The 24,114-nt window shown below is 41.2% G+C and overlaps 2 protein-coding genes across 3 annotated transcripts; one reads left to right on the top strand and one right to left on the bottom strand.

Moving 5' to 3' along the window:
- The first annotated feature begins 1,903 nt into the window (after positions 1 to 1,903).
- LOC113565690 (galectin-8) lies at positions 1,904 to 4,219 on the top strand. Of its 2 annotated transcripts, XR_003408717.1 has the most exons (3): positions 1,904 to 3,089; positions 3,183 to 3,458; positions 3,521 to 4,219. XR_003408717.1 is itself a non-coding variant. In XM_026988485.1 (2 exons), the coding sequence occupies exons 1-2, from the start codon at positions 1,934 to 1,936 to the stop codon at positions 3,236 to 3,238; spliced, it is 1,212 nt and encodes a 403-aa protein (XP_026844286.1). In that variant the 5' UTR covers positions 1,904 to 1,933; the 3' UTR covers positions 3,239 to 4,219. The 2 variants fall into 2 exon arrangements, 1 of the variants encoding a protein (XP_026844286.1); XM_026988485.1 differs by having other exon boundaries at positions 3,183 to 4,219.
- Positions 4,220 to 12,507: 8,288 nt separating this feature from the next.
- LOC6595580 lies at positions 12,508 to 17,129 on the bottom strand. The gene is made up of 2 exons (XM_002020921.2): positions 16,891 to 17,129; positions 12,508 to 13,881 (listed from the first exon to the last, which is right to left on the bottom strand). The coding sequence occupies exons 1-2, from the start codon at positions 16,961 to 16,963 to the stop codon at positions 12,860 to 12,862; spliced, it is 1,095 nt and encodes a 364-aa protein (XP_002020957.1). The 5' UTR covers positions 16,964 to 17,129; the 3' UTR covers positions 12,508 to 12,859.
- Between the last annotated feature and the right edge of the window lie 6,985 nt (positions 17,130 to 24,114).

Here is a 24,114-nt window from a genome sequence, read left to right as displayed (position 1 = left end):
TTTATACCCGATACTCAAAATGAGTATTGGGGTATATTAGATTTGTGGTAAAAGTGTATGTGTGTAACGTCCAGAAGGAATCGTTTCCGACCCCATAAAGTATATATTCTTGATCAGCATCAATAGCCGAGTCGATTGAGCCATGTCTGTCTGTCCGTCTGTCCGTCCCCTTCAGCGCCTAATGCTCAAAGACTATAAGAGCTAGAGCAACGATGTTTTGGATCCAGACTTCTGTGATATGTCACTGCTCCAAAAATATTTCAAAACTTTGCCCCGCCCACTTCCGCCCCCACAAAGGGCGAAAATCTGTGGCATCCACAATTTCGACGATACGAGAAATGATGACTATATCTTCTAGAGTGCAAAATCTGAACCAGATCGTATAATTATTACAGCCAGAATCACGAAAACAATTTCACTCTTTCTCGCTCTGTCTCACTCTAACGCACAGGTTTCATGGTCGGTTTTGCCAATTGCTAAATATGAGTTCAAGGATCTCAGAACCCATAAGAGCTAGAGCAACCAAATTTGGTATCCACACTCCTGTGATATCGGACCTTGACCGTTTTGTGTCAAAATTTCGACACATCCCCTTCCGCCCCCGCAAAGGACGAAAATCTGGGGCAACCACAAATCTCAGAGACTATTAAGGCTAGAGTAACCAAATTTGGTACACACACTCCTTTAAGATGTCACTATAAAACGTATATCTCAGAATTTCGCCCCACCCCCACAAAGGACGAAAATCTGTTGCATCCACAATATTGCAGATTCGAGAAAACTAAAAACGCAGAATTATAGAGAATGACCATATCTATCCGGTTGCTTTGGATTTGGATCAGATCAGATCATTTTTATAGCCAAAAGGAACAAATCAATTTGCACTGGCTACGCAGTGCCCGACGTCACGCTCAGACTGATTTTCTGTCTCTCTCGGACGCATTCTTTGTCGTGTCGCTTAATATTAGCGGCGTCTGCCGGAGGAGAGCCATACTGACTTAGTATCGGGTATAACTGTAGAGTTGCGGTGTCCGCAGCAACTCACAACGTTCCCCCTCGTTTAATATCAATATCTTATCTTCACTTTCAAGAAACTCCCTCTTACACCGATGAGGGCGCCACTTCATCGTTTAAATATTGCACCGAAACGTGAAACAGCGCCAGGGAACTGCCAGACTGCTGGAAAATATTTTAAAATTGTAGCGCGATTTTCGCTTTGAATTTAAACGCCAATTCAAATTATATTTTACTGTATTTAAAAAAGCACATGTTTGACAATGTCTGATAGTGAAATATACCTTGTTGTCAATGAAGCGCCTGAAAAAGGTCAGTGGCACTGTATAGACGGAGTACAAGGCTAAAATCAGATGGGAACTTTTATTTCCAAAAAGTGTAAGCTTATAGTTTTTTAATGGACTTTCTAGTTACCCCCCTCTCGCTCTTGATACCCGAGTTGGATCTGCATCGCTAACTGGAAACCAACCACATACTGGAGGTGAAGGTCCTAATCAGACTCCAGTATGCACTATTCTCCTATGTTGAGCTTGGTGCTTAGTTAATTATTCGAGTTCTTGAACCAGCCGTGCTGCTTCACCAACCACAGTTCTACTACGTGATTGCCATATACAATACCACTGATGAACGGATCCGAATACGCTTGAGAAAGTATGTTGTGATTAGATGTGATTAATCACATCTGAATGCTCTTCCGATCGAGCACCAATCGAGGACTGACAGTGACCACCCATGTAGTACAGTGCGGAAATCTTTTCTGTTTTGGTTAAACATTAGGCAGTAATGAATGTTGCCAACAACATAAGCACATTGTTGTACGAGGTTTTTCGAAATAGTTAGATCTTCATCAAATATACGTTTATTTTTCGGTCAAAATCTGTTCAATTAGTAAAATTTTGCTCGAGTATGCCTACCCGCCATGAATTTTTTACCCGGTGCTACCACCATTGCCCTGCGACGAGAAAGGGATGCGATGTCACTGTTTTATGAGAAACGCACTGCTGCCAATCGACGAAAACACTTTAAACTGTTGGATCCGCCAAGGCCGGGGCTAAGTTTCTTTTTCCACGGACTTATTCTTAGTGCATGTGAACATTTTACCATCGATTTCCTCACTATAAAAGGAAAAGAAAATTGCGATCACTGCGATGTGTTGCTGCAACTCGGTGCACGACTACCTCAAAACTATATTGTGCGCAACTCCCGTTTAATGGGAAAATGGGGACTTGAGGAAAATTCATCACCGCTCCGCTTTCAACTGAGACGCGGGGATACTTTTTGGATGCAGATACTCCTCACAGTGGAATCGTTCTACATTTCAGTAAATGGTTATCATTTTGCCGAATACGCTCATCGCATGCCGTATAGATGGCTAGGTGCAATCGACTTACGCGGTGACATTGATGAAATTGTCATTGATAAATATTATGTGACAGAGTATCCGATTCGGCTATCTCAATCAGTGGCTCGAGTTCTACCGTTTGTCTACGACTCTAGTTTATTGAAATGGGTCAATGAGGAAGCCACTAGAATGCTACATAGCTGGGCCTCCCTGGACAATTTATCCAAACTGCAGAGAGCTGCAAGGCAAGTAAATACAAACCTAGCACTTCCATTTTACGGCCGCGTGCCAAACCACGAAAAACTCATAGAGGGACGTGCAGTTCGAATCGAAGGCCGGGTACGCATGATGCCCCAAAGTTTCAGTGTGGCGTTACAGCAGGGCCAGCAAATTTGGCCACAGCCAACCGTGTCGTTTTATTTTAGCCCGAGTTTTTTGCGAAAATCACGCGATAAAGTTGGTAAGGTAAACATCACACGGAGCGCTTATTTAAATGGCTCCTGGGTGAAGAGGAAAGTGTCACACCTTAACACAAGTCTAAGACCTGGAAAAGCCTTTGTCATATTAATTGCATGTCGACCTAACTACTACGAGTTGTTCGTGAACAGAAAACTCTTGCTTGGCTTTAAGCATCAAATGAACCCAGAGTGTGTGGATATTGTTAATATCCGTGGAGACGTGAGGCTCTGGGATGTAGTCATCGAGACCACCAGGCTCGGTCGGCCCCGATCTAGTGAGTATACTATATGCCAATAAAATAGATCGTTCTAGCGATCTGCCAGGCTATGTCGATACCTTTAACTGACGTACATCTTTTCCTTTTCAGACCAATCAATCATCCAACGAGCTATCAGAACTTTGCGCCAAACTCACATTGAATAATTCCTGAAAATGTTATTGAATATGTGGCTTTACCCTTCTTCTTGGACGGAAACGCAACCTGTCGAAAGACATGTTGTACAAATTTATATTTATAAGAACCACGTCGTCTTTATTGCCTCGATCTGGGTGCCATTTTTGCTATTGTTGGCTGGCGCTGCTGCTGTCCAACAAACTACTACTACGATCGGCCGACACACACCACACGACTGCCACTCACTGTGTGCGTAGATTTATGATTTCATCTTTACCAAACGTATACAGAATTTTCTGCAATTAAAATAGCTCTGCTCTGCGCCCTGGAGTAAGGAGTAAGGTCTAGTGCAATGCGCCGCGCTCCAACTCATAAATGTCAATGTGCTGTCGTTGTCAACTGAGCCTCTGCCCATAAGCAGCACGTAGCAGCAGCAGCAGGAGCAGGAGCACGAGCAGAGGAAGCTCAGACAAGACCGCTCCGGACCTGACCGTCTGAAGGGCCTCGGAAATTGATTATTAAAAACGATAATCGATTAAGGACACAGTATTGCAGTGCAGTACTGCCAGGGTCGTCACTGAGCATGCTGTCCTCAATTGACGTTTATGTCTACATGTGTTTAGCAAGACAGTTGACATTGTTTTGGCATGGCCAACAAAAAGCACCAGCAAAACAATTCAAGCCGAAAACGTCATCCCTGTAAATATTTCCCAGGGCTTGCCAAAGGAAGTAGTCTCTGCCAACGCTGCGATTGCCAAGAAAAAATATTATTTATGGTTCAAGTTCGTACGTGTTACGCATGCTTTGGTCCATTTTGCTAATGAAGTGGATTACAGATTGTCATTGTCTACTGCGACGTTGGGTCCAGAGTTGGCTGGCATCCTTTGGCTTATTTTGTGGCTTTGGTGGTGGTCCATATGTATATAGTATATATTATTATAACATTTATTAACAGCAACTATTTTACATGAATAAATGTATGTATTTTCGCAACAAGTAATTAACAGTCATAGCCAGCCTGTACTTCTTAACCCCACTGAACAGCATACAGGTTACAAAAGAATGAGATATTTCAAAATGATAAATATTTAACAGATCTAACTAAACAGACGTTAATTTTGCTACACGCGTTGAACGGCTGAGTATAAAAATATTTCATCAACAGGCCTTGAAATGCTGGTGAATTTCGTGAAAAAATGTGAGCGAAAAGAGGACAATCTGGCTTGGCTCCTGGTTTGATGAGTGTACCCATTTGCGGTAATTAATCAAAATTAATTATGCGGGCATGGAAGGCACCGCCAATTGGTCACCCATACGTTTATGTTCAAATTTATAAAAAAAAAAAAAAAAAAACAAAAAGTTCATTTGGTCTCTTTGATCGCTGAAAAGTCTAACCGAAAATTGTGAATTCCAAGTGCTGTGGCAATCTTTTAGTATTTCGGATACTTCGCTCAGGATGCGTATAGTGCGTATAGTAATTATCGCTGGTATCGTTTTCTCTTCCCCTATTGATTGGCCAGCTGCTGAAGACGATGTTATTGCTGCTGGGCCTGTTAATTATTAATTTCATATTTTTTATGCTGCTTCTTTATGTTGCTTCTGGGCAGTCCATGGCTTTCAATCATCACCTGTTCTGTGGCATCTCGTTGATCCGGCTTCGCATTTTACGCATACCATGGCCAGTGCATTGTATCAATTTGTCAGGATTGATAATGTTATTAATTTAATTTAAAGGATGCTGACGTCTCGGGACTCTTTACTCAGCATAACAGAATTCGTAATTGCTTATAATCAAGATGCTCCAGCTCTTATATAGCCACTCATTGTATCCTCTTCATAATAAAGAATAGTTAGCACGGCCCTACGGATTTGGATACTAATCCTCCATACCTACGTACTATGTACACATATGTATACATATGTACACATGTAAACCCTGCGCTGGCAATAAACCCTTGCCCCCCTCACTACGCAGGCCCAGGTATAATTAGGGCCTAAGAAATGTCGCATTGAAGAATTTCCGACCAAAAAAACCAATCGAATTGGACGAAATTGGGCCGGCGATAGTACGAGCCAGTTCAGAAGTAAATGGTAACAAATGCATTCGCACCATTTTACAACATGTTGTGTTCGCCAGCCTCCGCCGATTAGCCAGCCAGGCCAGGCGGAAAAGTGAGCCGCTGTTGGTGCTGCAGTTTGAGTATCGAGGGGCTTATCAATATTCCAACTGTGTACTGTTGTCACACAGAACACGGCGCAATCAATGCCTATGCCTCCGCAGTGCGGTAGCAGTGGGTACATTCTAAATTAAACCTCAATTGGGGTTTTGTCCGCTGGCTCTGCCGCTGTCCCTGTGCCTTTGCTGTGGCTGTTGCTGTTGCTACAGCAGTTGCCAGTGGCAATTGTTTGAAATGGTCAACGGAATGCAACTCGTTTCGCATGCGACGTACTCACGCAGTCTGCGAAAAGCTGAATGCTCGTCGCCGTCCGAATTACGAACCATCCAAAAAAGAAGTTAACGAAAAATTGGTGAGTGGACATACAGTTTTGTATAGTGTATGGACTGCAGAGAACGCTATTCGTGGCAGAAAGGATTGAAAGGAAATCAATCACTTTTTTCACTGGACACGATGCTAATCCCATGGATTCAGACAACCCTGCCAATGTGAGTGCGTTTTAAGCAATGTCAGAACCAATTACGTGGTATGGAAGTGACAACAACCTTTTATGTGTTCTCGTATGGACTACCATAAGAGCACTTGATCAAGGACAAAGCTTCCAGAGCTCGGGCGAAAATAGTTGGGAAGTTAAATCTGTGGATATTTGTTCTGATCGGCTTAAATCGAAGATGTTTGATTCTGATTCAGAAAATACCCGACAACATATAGATAATACTCCATTTTATCTTTTTGCCGATATTGTATTTCATACATAACAGTGTTAAAACATACACTTATAAATTATTAATATTAACTCTACAACTTAAGGTTTACGTTTGGTCAAACTAGGGCTATCGGTGCCCATTGTTGGCAGCGATAAATCCACAAAATGGGAAATTCTTGGTTCGCTTCTAAACCTACATTTGACCGACCGATCCTTCTTTAAAAATGTTGTATTATACTTGTCGGTCTGGGTGTGTGTGTGTGCTCTCCTCCAACTAAGGGACCCACAAACCGACCGCTGCTCCGGCTCTCGATTTCTCAGAATATCGCCCGAGATCAATCTTACACTCGTTTGATTGCATATTTTTATATGGTAGTTGGACACATCAGAATCACATCGTTCGCTCGCATCCTTTTTCGGTATTGTCGTCGCCATCCGCCAGCCACCGGCAGCCACAGTCCGTCCCGTCGGCAATGGCATCAGCGTCGGGTCGGCGTCTGTTGTTTTGCTACTTGCTTTGTGTTACAAACAGTTTTTTTTTTCGGGTCCCTGCACGAAAATTCCAGCAAGTTTATTGCTGTTTCTTTGCTTCTTCATTGCTGATGTCTTGGAAAGGGCCTTTTCTACCCATATAGTTTTCTTTTCTAGTCGCGTTAAAATTATGTTTGTCGATAATTTAATACAATCAATATCTGACCTTTTTTGAATGCGAATAATATTGGACAGTCCTACTATCCCAATTGTGAATTTTTTAGATTTGACCGATGTACAATCCCTGCCCATTGGATTAGCCATGCCATGTGATTGGACCCCCATTAAACATAAGTACAAATTTAAGTGTAAAAACAAGAAAAATGTATACAATACATATATGTAAACTATAAGTATAGGAGAGGTATGTGTGAATACGTATAATTCGATGTGTATGTATCATTTTCAATGTGGCACATTTGGCCAGAACAGGCAGACGAGTGGGATGATGAGCGGTGGGTCCGGCAAGGCATGTTGCGTGGACGTGGACGCGCTGGCGCCAATTCAATGCGCATGTCTTCCTACATTGCAACCAGGATTATACTGGATAGCCTTGGTTTGGCGATGGCGGTGGTCACAGCTGGTAGCAGCACCAATGTGTAAATTTTGTTGCACTGATAGGCATCGTGTTGCTCACCCGGTCTACTTGATGGCCGTCGCGACCGTCGCCAGGGGAAAGTATGGCTTACTGCCCTCTGGGATGGGCTCTTAATGCGTTCTGTAACTGACTTCGCTGGGATTGTGCATTTAATCTTGCACATGTTGCTGCTAGAGAGCCAGTCGATGGTGCACCCAGATGTTGCACTTGCCATATTGGCTTTCAGGGTCCGCTGCTTTGACGCTGCACGCTGAATAGCATTGATAGTTGGCCAAAGTTGAACTGGATCCGCTGGTGGCTTGTGTGGCGTCCAACTTTAGCATTGTTTTGAACAACAGAACTGCGTTGGCAGTGCCTGCTATTTTAGGCCGTGGAAAGTAATGTAAGATTCATTGAAACAACTAAGCAATTTCCCATAGCTCTGTTGTAAACTTGTGTGAAAATTGCATCACTTTTCTTTATTACGCAGTAAGGTAGACAATAAGAGTCTGGTCCAGTATCAACCAATATATGCACCTGATAGTTTCTCAGAATACAGCCAATATGTAGTCAGATATGACATTCAACTTAATAAAATCGTTCTACGAACTTACTGTACAATCAATTTTGTGTTGATTTCAAAAACCAAAAAGTTTACGAAGCACTCGTCTAATGAAAACTTCGAATGTTGCGTGCTTAAAGTAAATCCAATCAATTTTGAATATACACACACATACATGCTATGTAGACGAGTTTGTTAAAAGATGATTGCTTTGGAATTCTTTCACGCAGGCAAGTTTATAATTTACGGCGGACACCCTTTTAGATAAACAGGATTGACCAAATATAAATTTTTGCGGAGTAAATATAGGAACTCAAACAACGCCCCCACGTATTTTTTAATGAGACCTTTTGCTAACTGGTGCGTGCAGCTTTTTTGTATCCTTTTGGCAATTATCTGGGGTAAGCTAACGGATCTTCAATTCGAAATGCTTTACTTTTCATCTATGTTAAACGAATAGATGGCCGGCTCCAACTAATTTAATTTGAATGCAAAATGTTGGCGCCAAGTGACATTTATTCATGGCAAGATTGGCGACGAGGATCTGGCGACACTTTTGTGTTAACGTCTGCGCACATGCGCATTGCTCACCGTCTGTCTATCTGTCAATTGAAATTCCCGTCTGCCACGTCAATTACGCACACAGACAATCGCTTGTACTTAATTTACCGCAAAGTACGTGATAATTGGCCACGATAGCCATTCAATAAACAACTGGGTGTCAATACGGAGTATGCATGGTGGTATTATAAGTTGGAAACAACAGATGACGAAGAATAACGTATACGACCGATTATTGAACTATATGCAGCTCTTACTGCATTAAAGGCTAATGATAAACTTTTGTGTGTATATGTGTAAGTACCTATAATATGGACATATGTACATACATGCATATGTATAACATGTTGGGACGTGAAAGATCCAGTATATTTAAAATATTTTACACGACAATTGCTAGACAAACATTTGGCAAGCAATGAAGAGTAGCCGTCGCGTCGCGTCGCGTCGTGTCGCTTCGCCTAATAGCTAGGTTCCTTTTCTTCTTTTGTGTTTTAGCTTGGTCAACGATTGCAATGGCCCCGCCACTAGCGCGACAGTCTGGTTTTATTTAAAAATTGTCACTTGTACCTTGCAATCTTGGCGCCAATGAATCGTGTGCGCGTTGTGCTGCAACACACACACATGCACTTACAGACCCCATCCCATCCCCGTTAATTTGGGGACATGTTAATTTGCCGTTGCAAATAAGTTTCATTCAGTCCTAACTAAATGCCGCCATCTGTGCAAATATTCCCAGAAATCGGTCTCCCAAATGTTTCACTTCCGGTTAGAAAGCAGAAAAGGCAGACAGAAAAGTTATTCTATACCATATAAATTGATTAATATTTGGTTAAAAATGTATCGAACCAAATTTATTAAAGTGTAGGCTTAATTTAGCCTAAAACCAAATAACAAAGGCGGCAGCTATTTTTAGCCTTGCTATTATGACAAGTAGTAAATTTGTACCTAATTATCAACGTAGTCCAGTCCGGCCAACGTCAGCTATGTTAATTTATACGCATATTAAATGAACAGATCACGCTTGGAGCTACAGCATGTGATGCCATGAGGAAAGGTGGCTCGGATCACCCTCGCACTTTCAATGGCACACGCGCAAGTGCGCCCCGAAATAGACGTTGGCCACACCTGCGACAGGTGCGACAATATTTGACGTCTGCTATGGGTTAAAACAGCAACTACAGTTGGAATGGGTATTTTTAGACAATATTTAAGCCAATATTTGCACAACAATTTCTCAGTTTGCTGCCACTAAAATAACATCTCGTCACGACATGTGATGCACCGACTTGCCATAGTTTAGTTTATTTTAATTGTTTACACAAATGCTAATTTTTTGCGTTGGCAGTAGAAGTCTCCTCGTGGAAGACGCCCCGTGAGCCCCCGTGCGAGCTAAGCACAAAACTTGTGCCGGCTGGCAACAGATGTCCATTTGTTTAATGTCTTTAATGTTGCAACAGGCAGTGAACAGTGAACATCACGAGTTTGGCGTCGGAGTCGAAGTCGGAGCAGAGTCCGAAATCTACAGTCGGAGCCTCTGTGTGATTTCGAATGGTTGGGGAAATCGTCGACATGGGACATGGGACATGAGACTGTATCGACTGTGCCTGCGTAAGGAGAAAGAGTTTTAATGTGAGAATAAATCTTATTAATATCACTGAACAGAGCTGCAGTCGCTTGGTTCTTTGCCATACCCTGCATTTAATTTTTTGTTTCTCTTCGGTGCTCTTGAGGTCCCGCCGTTGTGTTGTCGGAATATAAATTAGCTTTGTCTCATTTTAAATGCGTTCGCAAAATTTATTTCATTATTTTTTGATGATCTTTTGATGATTGTTTCAATTATTTTGTTTTGAAAATAATTTTTACGCGATTGCCCAAACTTCCCTTAGGTAGTCAGACAATATAAAGGTAGATGCCGGTAGCACTACCCACGAAATGGATTACTTCTACAGCTACAGCTACAGGCTGTCTTCCTTATCTAAGTCAACCGCACAATCCCATGTAAAAAGCCGAATCAGTTTAATACCGATTCACCAGTAGACAGCCGGGCGAAACAAATGTGCATTCATATGGCCACCGTCCAGTGGTTCATTAGTTCAATGAACTTCCCATTTTGCATATTGTGCAAAACAGAATTTTATTATGGCTAAACTCCATACAGAGAAGCACTAAGACTCAACTAAATAATTCATAAAATGTTGAATTGTTTCAATATATAGAGGCATTACATATAAATCGATTACATGTAATTCCAGGTTCATTGATATAGAATTATAACTAGCTCTAGGGCCTTCATTGACAAATGTAACCACTTTTCAAGTGAGATGGCGGAGCTTTTTATTATAGCTGCCTCTGTGCCTGGTGTATTTGAAATAGACTGCTGTAATTACGTCAGGCTTACGTCCGTAGCAGATAATTTAACTAGAATAGAATGGAAAGTCAATGTTCCTACTCAAGAAGCCTACTTGTATAGACTATTCGTTTGGTAAAAACGTAAAATATTCCACTTTCGCAGTTTCTCAAGTGATGAAACATTAATTTGATGTTTTATGTCGGATTACATCTGATTAGTCTTAGAGGAGGAGGAGGTTAGCTGGGCGTGATACAATTCCATTGTGCACTGTTTCGATCGATAGCAACGACGACAGACTGCTTACAGAATGCTGCACTGCAATCAAATTTGAAGCTCCCAGCCAGCCAGAGATAAATGCAAACATGCCTACTCATAAGACAGTCGAATTGCTGAATCATTCTCTTTATTATTTGCACAAAAACAGTTTGATTGTGCTAATATATGTATGTACAAGTATCCCGTTGTCTCATTACCATATTATTGAATTAATTTTAACACTGTTTGAATATATTCTTTGTAAATGTACTCAAATATACAGTACGATTACTACTAGGAGAATAACCTCGAGTAGAAATTTAAATAAGCTGATGTAAATATTTTTGTATAATTGGCCACAAACAAGTGTAGGCACAGCCACCTGGCTCAAGCGAAGTAACGTTTGCATTTTTAGTCATTATATACTGATCAGAGACTGCTCTAATTAACCTGTTTTCTAAAAGCTGATGTAATTTCTGGCGGCTATTGCACTGGGTCAAATAGATGCAGGCACCTCGTTTTATACGAGTATAGTATACGCCTAGTTATTAGTTTGGCATCGTTCCTGTATGCGTCATGGGTACGCTTGCACTATGTTAACTATACCATGATATCGTTAAACTTTGTGCCTGCTAGATTAGCTGACAAATTTATTTCCGAACCTGATAAGGGACTATGGTGTGCCAAAACGCGTTTATAATAGCTGGGTTGATGGGTTCGGGTGTACTGAATCGATCGCCTGCCATTCTGTGCGCACCTGTTGACTTTATTATACCGCCAAATGGCTTGTTGCAAAGCGATAAGATTATTCAACGTATAGACATAAATAACGCCTCTACCCAGTTACCGCTGTTTGGTTCTTCGTGTTTGTTTGTAATCTTCCAAGTACGCTCGCACCCAGGTGACTAATGGGTCAACACCACTCTGCACTTCTTTTGCACTGTAAACTCGATTCCCAACCAGATAGTTAAAGGATACATGGCATTTGACAGTCGGATTTGTATATTTACTGCTTTTATGGCACTTATGTTTATATCTCTACATAATTTACATACATATACACTGTACTTATAACAATGAGATTTCAATTTAGGCGTAAAAGACTATAAATATTCACACAGACAAGAAAATTTCAGGTTTTCATTTTAGTTCCATTTGCGGATCTTCGTTTGTATTTGTGTACATACATCTTGCTCATCTCTTGAATAATATATCTGTAAAAATGGTATAGTTACTTTTGTACATTGGAAACTATCTACTTTGCCAGTAGTGTAAAACTAATGACTTCCATTATTAAATTTAGTGACTTTTTAGGAATTTGCCGCTTTTATGCGAAAATCGGCTATATTTAAGTGTATCGGTACGTATACCTACATCATACAAAGTTACTTAGTAGTTTGGCATACAGTTTTAGGATTTCCCATACTATTATTGTCAATTTGGATTATGAAAAGCCGTGAGTACATACATCCATATGTATGTTAGGGGTAACAATTGTTGTGTTCTTCAATATTTGTACTGCCAAAAACATTGAGCTGTTTCAATATTCTTATAGTTTCAAAGTTTAAAAGCAACTTTAAATTAGGATCACATCGCTGGTCTTAGATTCTAAAAATATCAATTATGGCAAGTACGCATACCTACATATGTACATAAGAGTATGTATGTACACTAGAATATGTATATAACGCGCCTATTGTGTACCCTCTACTTACAAATTAGCTGGTGTGTATATCTCTATAAACAAAGCTTTAAAAACTTGTAAAGCTATTCGGTCACTTGTGACCCCAACTATACCTAAAACCTAGAACGTGTGGTTATGAGTACAGTATGTCAAACTGACCCACAATCAAACACACGCGACTAACAGTAACATGAGCAGTAATCAGTCCCAATAAAAGTCTTTCAGAGTTGGTAAACTATACCGATTACTCGTCTTTCTTGCGCTTCACCTTTCCTTCCGTTTGAATAGTTGATGTGACGGCCTCGATGCAATCGGCAATGGACGGCTCCGATTGATCAGCGCTGTAGTCCTGACCAGCCATACGGCTGAGGGTCAGTATATAGGAACAAGCTACTCGCAGCACAGAGAGCTTGGATAGCTTCTGAGTGCTGGCATATGCTGGAACGGCGTGTCGTAGCGTCTCGTAGGCGGCAGAAATAGTGTGCACTCGAGTCCGCTCCCGCGCATTCGCCTCAATGCGGCGCTCCCGCGTCATGTTTTTATAATTGCGTTGGTGCGAGTGCGGACGCAATGTAGAAGTATCGGACCCCGACCCAACCTTGCACATGTCCTCATCGCTAAGATTTGCATCAATCAATGATGCCGCGATTGCTTCTTTCGCCATTTTTTTGTGCAATGTCTTTTTTGGATTTTGTGGTTTTCTGTTCTGCATTGTGGAGTAAGTCTCCGATTTTTTTTCTGTTTCAATTAGCTGCTGTGGTTTCTTTGTCACCAATTCTAGGGGTTCTTTCTGCTCTGGATGCGTGGCGAACGTGCGGTGCAGAGTAGTGACGCCTGGGTGACGAACAAATATATGGGCCGGATTTGGTATGATCTCGTGTTCCAAGCTTAACGGGGTTGGCACACTACGACTGGGGCTATAGCTTGTAGGTGTCAAAACCACTGCTGAATCAGCAGAAGAGGTATAGCGTATGCGTTTCTTAAGCGGGCCTGTTGCAGCAATACTCGCGCAGGAGGAAGGACAAGCGTTGGCTTGTCCAAATGTGGACGTCATCGATCCCACAACTTTCGAAGGTTCCGTACTCTTGCGTTTGTTGCGGATTAGTGCTATTGGCTTAGAGTCTGCTGTTCCGAAGTCTTCAGTTCCTTTTAGTTCGATGTTGGGACTGCCACTGCGCGTTTGCTCAACGGCTAAATCGTCGCCGCCTTCGCTTTCCGAGCTGGCGGAACAAAAACCCGCATCACGGTCGTTTGAATTGGGTGAATCTAAAAATAAACAAAAGAGTTAAAATGTTAGTTGTCTTCTTCCATTTGTGACGTATTTACGCTGAACCGGTTGCTTAAAGTAAGGCTTGGTAAATTTTAAAAAATCCCCCTTTTCGCGAAACACATGCCGCATAGGGCATTCGGAGCCCCTCGCGGTTGTTTTGACCAGCACACCAAAAATCTTTTATGATTATATCCAAACGCCCATTGATATATTTGTGTACTCGATTTAGTTTGTGGCTGTGAGACACAACTATTAACATCTATATAAAATCATTATCCTTTGGTACTATTTGGCAAGTACAAAATTGTATGTATGTGTTGATGTATCTACATACATACATATGTACGTCCTAAAATGCAAATTCAAATTTTGCATTGCTCGCGAAAATGAAACCTGTTTCCAGGCCCGTCGGTCTACCACTGACCTCTAAAGGTATTTAAAAAGCGTTTAAGCACAGCTTACTTGTTGAAAGTAATTTATTTTGCGTCTGGCGAATAAAGTCAGTTCAAGTTCAGCAGCAGCAGCCACTGCATCAGAAGCCAACAACCCGGTTAGTAATTAATAAAACAAAAACACGAAAAAATAAAGGTGTACTTCGCAAGTGTTCGGGTGAAATGCAAATCAATGGACTTGGGCAGGCAGGATAGTATTATTTTTTCTTATCGCCAACAGTAATAGAGAGTATACTATAAGTTTTACCCAAGAATACAGTACAGCTGTTCATTTAGTGAACTTAATTATGTGCTTTTCCGTTACAAAATATTTCTATAATACATCTGGCCAATGATATGCATTATTACCCCACTTTTGCTCCTCATACGTACTAGATCATATGATAGCGGTTTCCCACCTATGTAAATACAGATGTATTAACTTGTACTAAGTATACCGTTTATCTGAGTCGAGCCAGACACGTATGGAAACACGACGGAAGGTATGTTTTTGCATGTTGACACAACTATTTATAAGCAAATTATTGTGCTTTTCTAATCTTTTCTAATTTTAGACAGACAAACAACATACGAAATTCAAAGCAACTGACTGACATTGCAGCGACGAAATCAGGCTGGATAAATAACAGCAGTGCTATAGCTACAGCTCTAGCCCTTGTGTGTAGAGCATTCATATTGAGGATTGTATTTCTTATTCAGACAAATGTTTGCTTAAAGCCGACTTCGTCAATGGCGTCGTATAAGCCAAAACACCTGTGCACGTCACGTCGTATATAACATCTCAGTTACATATATGAATGTACGGTTTTGTGTGTGGATCGAGATAAACGAAGTATTCGTGGTTAACATCTGCTTTTATCTATCATATAAGGAGTGCATTGAATGATGGCCTATATAGTATGATAGACAAACGGTGTAGTGAGTAGAAACCGAATAGGATCAATTCCCAATCTTGGGGACAAAGATGTTTTTGGCGGTACATACATATTACGATACAAAGTCAGTTCTGATTTTTTTTTACATGCATCTAATGAGTTTTTGATCACAAAGCCAAACTTGACGTTTTTGCATTAAAATTGGCAGCCATTTAGACGTTATTGGGCTTTCTTTCCAAGAATGAATGCCCTGCCGTGAAAATCAGCTAAAACCTACTTAAAAGAGGCAGACACTAACTGTCAGAGGCATCAGAAAATCCCATATTCACGCCAAAAGTCAGCCAAAGGTTATCATCATAGGCGGCTTTTGGCTGCCGGTCGGTCCACTGGGAAGCGTTCCGTGTGTGGGAAGTCTGAGCTTATCAACATACAGACATATTTACATTCAGACGTGCATATAAAGATCCATAAATTTATAGATGAGATTTATATGTATGTACATATGTCTATACGACTAAATGGTGTACGAGTATTGTAGTAAAATGACGCGCCATTTTTATGAATGAAACACAACAAAATATTAAATGGTGCATTGCGATCGCTTAATTAACCAGAGACTATGGCTCACAGCCTTTTACTTGCATTATTGACCAATGTGTGGCTCTCATTTTGGTCCTAGCTGATTCAGACATTATCAGGAATGTTAGATTATGAAAAAATAGTACAAAAAAAAAAATCAATTCGAGTTCCCTAATGACAACTATTGAAATGCCATGTTTGGTAAATAAATATACTTGGCGCCAATGACAAGCTTCGAAGGCCCTAAGGGAAAATACCGACACTACATTAAAATATTATTTCATTTTAAAAGAAGCAAAGTTTTGGAACACATACAAACTTTCGGAAACGACGAACAAACATATTTTCTAGATTCATACTGAATCTTAAAATTTTGAGTTTAATCCTGAGTGAATCTGTGGAGTCGTTCTCGGGCCAACTGTGCTCAAACCCAGTCACACACAAATTGCCAATATGTCTGGCGACGTCGTCGTCCTCAATTCACTAGAGCGGGCAAAGTGCCTGTTTGACATATGCGTCACAGAACCCAGGCAGACATACGGCGGCGACAAATAGTTGGCGTTGTTTACGTATCTGTCTGTATCTCAATTGCTTGCCACCCTCAAAGGACTGTTTCCCTTTTATGATTACGCTGCTGGTGCTGAATGGCCCAGCACATCCCCCATAAAGTATACTATCTGTCATCAGATAGTCATCATGTTCGGTTCTTCATTTAGAGCTTTTGCACAGCTGGTTTTTCTAACTACTTTGCTTTTCGAACCTCTTTATCTGGTAACGTTTCTATTACAGAGATTTCACTTCAATTCAGAATAACAAATTGGCAGTAGAGTTGCTGACTCAGCATCGGATTAATAATATCCATTGCTGTAATGTACTCTGCAACCGCCTCTAGATCTTTATGTGACTTATTCAACACGCAAAATATAATCCAAAAACATAACTTCCAGGTGCGGGACATACATACATACAATATACATATGAACATATGTACTTAGTACGCATGCACTTATATAGGGGAATATTAAAGTGCATGTTTAAATTGCACAGTTAGCCGGCAACAGGTGGCCAAAGCCCTTAATAACATTTCGTGCGCTCTTACCTTTCATAATGATGGCCGCTAGTTCCGCTGCACTTAATTGCATGTAGAGTTTGTCTGGTTGGGCAACAGCCATAGTCGAAATGACTAAAAGTCACAAACTTGCTTAGAAGGAGCGCGTAATCCAAAAAACGGGCCAAGTGCGCTGTTTTTTAACGATGGTCAGCGGCGCGTAGTAGTTTGATTTTCAGTAACTGATACGATATCAACGGAAACTAATTGATATCTCTCTATCATTAACACTTTGTTTTTAAATTATATAAAGCTTGGGCTTGTTTATAAGGCTCCTTCACAAGAAAACTGTATAACTATTTTGATCATTTAACAGTTTTTTTTATTGCTGTTTCATTTCCGATTTTCACGAGTATTTTCAGACCGTTTACAAAAAAGTAGGGTTTGTTGAATTAAATATTTTAAGTATTTGTTTTCTGGCAAAAATGTCTTGTTTGAATTGTTTTTTTTTTTTAATATATCAAAATCAACGAACTTTTTCGAGTTCAGAAGAAAATCCGACACTACTTTTTCTGTTGTTTCCTTGTCGGTGGCCAAAACATGTTTCAGACAGTTTCTTTCATTCATTCTTTCATTCATTCAAATACGCCCGCCTTTGTTGCTGGGGACCTAAAAATGTTGCTGGCAACCTGAAAATGCAACTGGGAAGCATGTTGCCGGCAAGGTAAAAAAATGTATGGTATGGGCATAAGGAATGTTTAAGTAGGGGGTTATCACGAACGGACAAAGAACCAACCTTACTTTGATTTCGTGGCCTTCCCACATCGGCGAACATTTCATATGTTGGCAGCCTAAAAATGTGACAAGGAAACATGTTGCTGGCAAGGTAAAAAAAATGTATGGTATGGACATAAGGTATGTTTCAAGTAAGACGCTCTCACGAACTGGCACGAACCAATTACTTTGATTTCGTAGTCTTCCCTCCTCGGATAAAATTTTAATATGTTACTGGGGACCTAAAAATGTGACTGGGAAACATGTTGCCGACAAAGTAAAAGAGGTATGGTATGGACATGCTATGGTAATATATATTTTGGGTTTCGAAATTTTTTGGAATATTTAAGCTAGAACCACCACACCTCCCACCCAGCCCCATGGGCCAGATTTATATTGCTGACGTGGCTTCTGTCATTTTCAGGATATCCCCAAAAAACCTTTTCACTTTTTATCTGTTTCACCAGCAAGGCGTTTGCGCAGTAGGAATCAAATGCGTCACATATGTGTAGATGCTTCTGCTTTTGACGTCTTTGACAATGGTTGCAGATTATTAATTTGTATTTACGAGTGTGATGCAATGCCAACAAATTTGAGAAGTTTGCGTAACACAGCGTTACCATCCCCCATACATACTAATGTACATACCTATTTAAATGAAGATTAAATAGCAAGGATCTAGTCCGCTTGTTTTTTTTTTTTTAATTTCACAGAGCCATTACACTTGGTCAAGGGTCCAAAGCTCCCATTTTTCCAAAGCCAACAAACAAGTTGCGACAACACGGCAAAAATGGCTTAAAAAAATAAAAAAAAAAATAAAAAAAAAACAGCTACACCAGTCGCTGTTCAGTGGCGACAATATCCCCTCCCCATAACTTTGGCCACACGTGATAAGGTGTATGCTGTATGCAGCACATGCAACAAGTCAAGGATATTGTATGTGGTGTGTTGGTGTCTGGATTGGGATTGGCGGCGTTTGTGGTTTTAATTTACGAGCTGTGCTGTAAGAAAAAAATTAAACACAGGGTAGCCTCATTTGCAGATTTAAGATCTGAAATGGCGTCATCGATAGCACGGGCCTTTTTCGCTGAGAGTGTCAATGTTCGTGATTGAGGTAGCGAGTATATATGTATATACATATGCGTCTAACTCAATACCTACACGAATATCCTTTTCCAAATGCATACATATGTATACGTACATACATATGTACATAGGAATGTTCATACATACATATTTACCGAACTTGTGTACTCCGTGCGTATTGGGTATTAAATAAAATAATTCTAGGAAAAAGTTTAAATTTCGCATGATCATGCCTTCGCTTCGTCTTACGCGGCACAGAACAAAACCAATCGCGGAAATGAGGTGGGCCAGAATATCGTTAGGGTTCCTTGTGCCTGGTATACCCCGAGCTCAGCAGCAGATGTACGTTGGGCACGAGTTTGTTGCTGTCGCGCAGAATACTTTTTGAATGATGACTTTCGTTTTTTAGGGACTTGTTCTGCTTTATAAGAATGCGATTGGACGGCTGGCTAACCTGTTTTCTGGAGCTGGACGGGAGACTCCAGCTCCAGCCGCCGTAGTGGCAACTTAAGCAGCCACCGTTACCGCCGCTGAGGTCGCGATAAAGCTTTTTAGCCGTTGTCTTTTGTCCAGCGCGAGGTTCAAGGATAAGGACCGCTGGACTTCCAAAAGTGGATTGTGTACGTGTCGGCGAAATTTGATCGTCTCCTTGAAAATCAACCATTTTTTTTCAAACCCCAGCTAGAATTACTAAAGAATTAGTTTGGTAAGTTTTTTATGGAATTGCACTTATTGATTTGGCTTCTGTTTGAAACTCAAAGCGCTCAGATTGGCTGCAAACGGTTACACAAGCTGACCCTTTTAAAAACTAAGTATACAGTCGCCTATAAAGCTCGAGGAAGGGGCTTCCTTCTGGGGAAAATAAATATGTGTCTATATTAATTTAAAATGGTGAACATATGTATGCATATACAAATAAAATCAAGCAAATACACATACCTACTTTATTCGTATACCGTTACCTGCGCAAATTGTGACGTGGCGCTATCCTCGCGTGCTAGGTCAAGTCTCAATCGCTAATTGTTTTCAGTCTGCTAAGACTAATTTCCGGCCAATGCCTATAGTTCAACTGACCCGCGAACGATTGATAGATTTCTGGAATTACCCACCCAAGTCATTTCGATGCCAGGTAGCACTGACTTCTCGGAATTGTCATAGCTAATGTCAGTTGTACCCAAATGGATATGTTTTAAAAATTTTTTTTATTATATTCAGCATTTTTTTTTGTATTTTTGGTTATAAAATAATATCACTGCTACAAATTATGTTGTTTGTGGTTACTGTTAGAGTAACTTATACAACAGTCACAGAAAAATTACAACATCAAGGTCGAAGAATTTGGATGAGGATATTATTTGTCTCAATTATCTGTCGAGGTATTCTAGGGTTGGGGTCCTCTTAGATCATCCTGTTGGGTAGGTCGCCTGGTGTATTCTGCCTACGCCGGTATCTGGATCTCGCAAGACACTTAGCCAGTACATTAGGGTGGCTTCTGAGCTTACAAATATGGCTTTTCGCTTGATTGTTGATAACATCACCAACAAGTGCTACGTTAAGGTCCTTGGCGATGTCTCGGTTACGGATGTACTACTCAGCTTCGGAGATCCTACGCAGAAATTTACTCTGGAATGTCATGATCCTCGCAAGGTTAGTCTTGGCGGCAATCCCATACACCTCAATGTCGTACTTGCAGTCAGGGGGTAGTATGGCGTTGTAGATCATGACTTTGTTTTATAAACTGAGCTTGTTGCTTTGTTTAAGTAGCCAGAACATTTTCTGGACCTTACCCACCAACTTGCTCCTCACGCTGCGGATGTGACTGTCGAAAGTTAAACGTGCATCCAGTGTAACTCCGAGGTATGTGTGATTCCTACGCTGCTCCACGAGTTTCCCAAACAGGAAGACCCAGTTTTCAAACAGCTTGAGGTATTGCTGTATTGACACAGATAACCATCGAGAGTACCGCTGTGTCGTCAGCAAATGTTGCGACCTTGAGGGTCTGCCCTGTTTACCTTCGGACCGTAGAGGGATTTGGATTTGAGCATAATTTTGATCTTGGCGAGTAGTCCCTCGTGCCACACCCGGTCGAAAGCCTGCAAAATATCCAGATAAGCAGCCACAGTGTACTGCTTGTGTAAACATGCATACCTACTGTAAATGTAAGCTTTTCATCTAACTATTGGCATGAAACATTTATATACAATTTTTCATGCATCCATACATACGCTCCCGTAATTGCACATGTTCTATCGTTATTGTTACGTTCAGCATTGATCAAAAGTAATGCAACCAACCGACCGCCCGCCTGTCCTGTCACGAGGATGCGGGTACCCCCCTAGAAGTTGTTCAGCGATTTATTCATATTGTTTGTTCTTCATTTGGGGAAACATGTCAGCCAAGGCCAATCTCTTAAGCTAAACTATCTTTTAGGTCAAGCTAGTTTATCGCGAAAGTAAATTCACAAGTGTCTGTTGCACCATTTAAAGCAAGAACTAGCACCAGCTTCCGTCAATCTGTTTAACATCTTTGTTTTTTTTTTTGTTCCTTGTCAATTCTTAAGGCTGACACGCAGTATTCTCGGTGGTGTGAAAGGATTGCTTACAACAGCAGACTTCAAACAATTTATTTACAGAAGCGAAGTTCTGAGCACATGGCACATCCAGTCACACATGGACACTGCCTGGCCTCGGGGGACAACACATGTGCTCGCTTGCCCCGCCCTGCGACCTTCAGCGGCGTCAGCCTGATTTGCGATTTTTCATGGAAACTGCACTGTCGGCGACTAATGGAACATATGGTGACCAGAAAGAGAAGGATAGGAACGTACACATCCTTAAATGCAAAATGTGTGAAATTTGCGCCCAGTCGCGCTGAGACTGGCGACATAGTGTCTTCACATGACGTATTCCTTGCTGGGAAAAGGTTTGACTCTGCCTGGGAAATTATGAGTATGCGCACATCTGGTGTAAGCTGGGAACGAACTCCCGCCTAATCTAACTAGTATGTAACAGCAGGTGATTAAGGCGACCCACACCAAAATGGTTTGGTTTCAACCTCCTCCCCCCCCAAACACACCTCAATTAAATATTTTAATATATCGGACGCTTGTTTGACTTTTTTCATTTTGATCCAGGAGCAGGGAAAAGCTCAGCTCCTTTAAAACGTGACAGCCGCAAGCCAAACGTGGAATCGACATCGGCAATCAAATGCATGCGTGCGGGCAATCATACCCATAAAACACAATTAGATACTGAAACTTAGGCTATTAATGTCAAAAAGTTCGAAATCAGGGCTGCTGGCGAGACAGATTGCAGACAACCCCCACAACTGCAATTTGTGAGAGGTTTTGCACGCAATAGGAAGAAGCCAAAAGAACATTTAATGAGTCCAGAAAACGAAATCGCAACAATTTCCCACGCTTCTTGGTACGAGAAACACCCGCAAGCGTATCAGCAAAAATGTAAGCAACGCGTTTGCATCTTCATGCAGTCACCCTCCCGTCAAATCCCCCGACTGGACGTATGAGCGTCGACACATATGTATGTACATATACATACATATGTACATACATACTGCTTTGTGTATAGGAAATTACACAGAAGCAATACGGCAGCAGCAAATTGTTAATATGAAAATCGAGATCGCTCTGGGCAGAAGTGCCATCAGGCCACAGCCCCAAAACGAGGTAGAGGATAAGTTACTTTACAGAATGTCTTGGCATGTGGTGGTATTGGTACTGCATTTGCCTCGAATCTTTCTATTTATACACCGGTCTATGGCGCTCGAAAAAGTATTGGGCCACACTTGGTTTGCATCCTCAGTGTCACTCATGCTGAGATCCGCATAGCACTACCAAAACATACAATATAAGAAGCTCTATTAACTAGGGCTAAACTTGTGTGGCCCTGATAAAAAGCAATATTTTTTTGAAACTGCGTACAGGCAAAAAAGCTAGGCAGGTGCCAAAGCAAGTTTGGCCGAATTTCAAAACAATCCTCAACTCAGAATACCTCAGGCAAGAGACAGAATCTTGAAATATTAGGGTTTTGTGGTACCTGTCTTCACGCTGGCCTTTAGCTGCACTTCCTGCTATTAACCGTTCGTATCTGGGCATTGAATATCCTCGCCATAAAATGGCTTTGTATTGTTCATTTGCCTTTTGTTATATAGGATTTTTCATTTTTGCAGTCAACACACAAAGAGCCAGACAGAAGACGATTTTGTTAATTTTTGACTGGCGCCAGGCGCACAGCTGGTTGCCGTGGCCTCGGACTATGTATGCTGTGTCATAAATGCAATGCAAATAAGTAAAATAACCACCATCCACTATGTCGACCAGGTGCCTTGCAGTTGTCGCGCGCTGACGTTGACACATGCCACAGCGTATAGCGATGGACACGACACGGACTATTGGCCACTCATTTGCCAATGTTGGCGCATTCGCCACTTCCACTTGTCGGCGTCGAAACAACATCAACTGGTTTGAATTCTTCATTTGCGTGCTGAACACATCTGTTGCTAAGTTTATGCGACGAAAGATCGCAAATTTCTCAAATCATGAGTTTTAAAACTTACAATTAATCTGCATTCACAAACAAACACTTTTCTCTAAGTTGCGTGTTTTGCTGCAGAAATCAGATTGAATGCTTGTAGGACTCTACTTTTCATTTGTGATGGCTATCGATAGCTAATTTAAGAGAGAAATTTAAGTATTCAAGGCACTTTTCCGTATACCCACGTACCACAGAAACATGTATAGACTGCACTTGCCCATCAAACACATGCACATATACCCATGTATATATAAGATACGAGTATATGTACATATATACTTATGTTTGCACGGAAAGTCTGTCGCTATTATTTTTAGTGTTCGGGACACAGCCGGCCTAAGTTCTTTGAGGACGCCTTGTCATGGAAAGGTGCAGACCAACTGCCTCTGCGGCTGAAGATATGCTGGCGGGCATCGACTGTTGATCGGCGTCGTCGTGCCTAAATTAATAACTGCTACATGCGGTTGGGTCTTTCAGGTGCTTTTGGAAAGTTCATTCAATAATACGGAGTATCAGCAGCAGGTAAAATGACCCTGACGATGGAGCAAGGAACTGAAGGTATCCAAATTTTATCGAAAATAAAGTGAAAAGTTTATTGAAAGCGATGCAGCTGATGCATTACGATAAATTGCCAACACTATAACAATATTACATACTTAGTAGAAATGTTAAATTATTAATTGGATTAGTTTTGGTTCCTTACGAACGCCCAGTCGAAAGGGCTCAGTCGAGAGTTTATGATCTGGCGTTACCGCTTCGCTCAGCAGGCACCCTCCTAATCCCGGCGCTGACCCACCCAAATTTGCACTACGCGACTGGACCGAGCCCTTAGCAAGATTTCTATTGTTTGGAACAATTGTTT

This window comes from Drosophila persimilis, unplaced genomic scaffold, assembly GCF_003286085.1.
Source record: "Drosophila persimilis strain 14011-0111.01,24,50 unplaced genomic scaffold, DperRS2 tig00000191-arrow-pilon, whole genome shotgun sequence".
Classification (NCBI taxonomy): Eukaryota; Metazoa; Arthropoda; class Insecta; order Diptera; family Drosophilidae; genus Drosophila; species Drosophila persimilis.
This window is presented reverse-complemented; position numbering and strand designations above follow the sequence as displayed.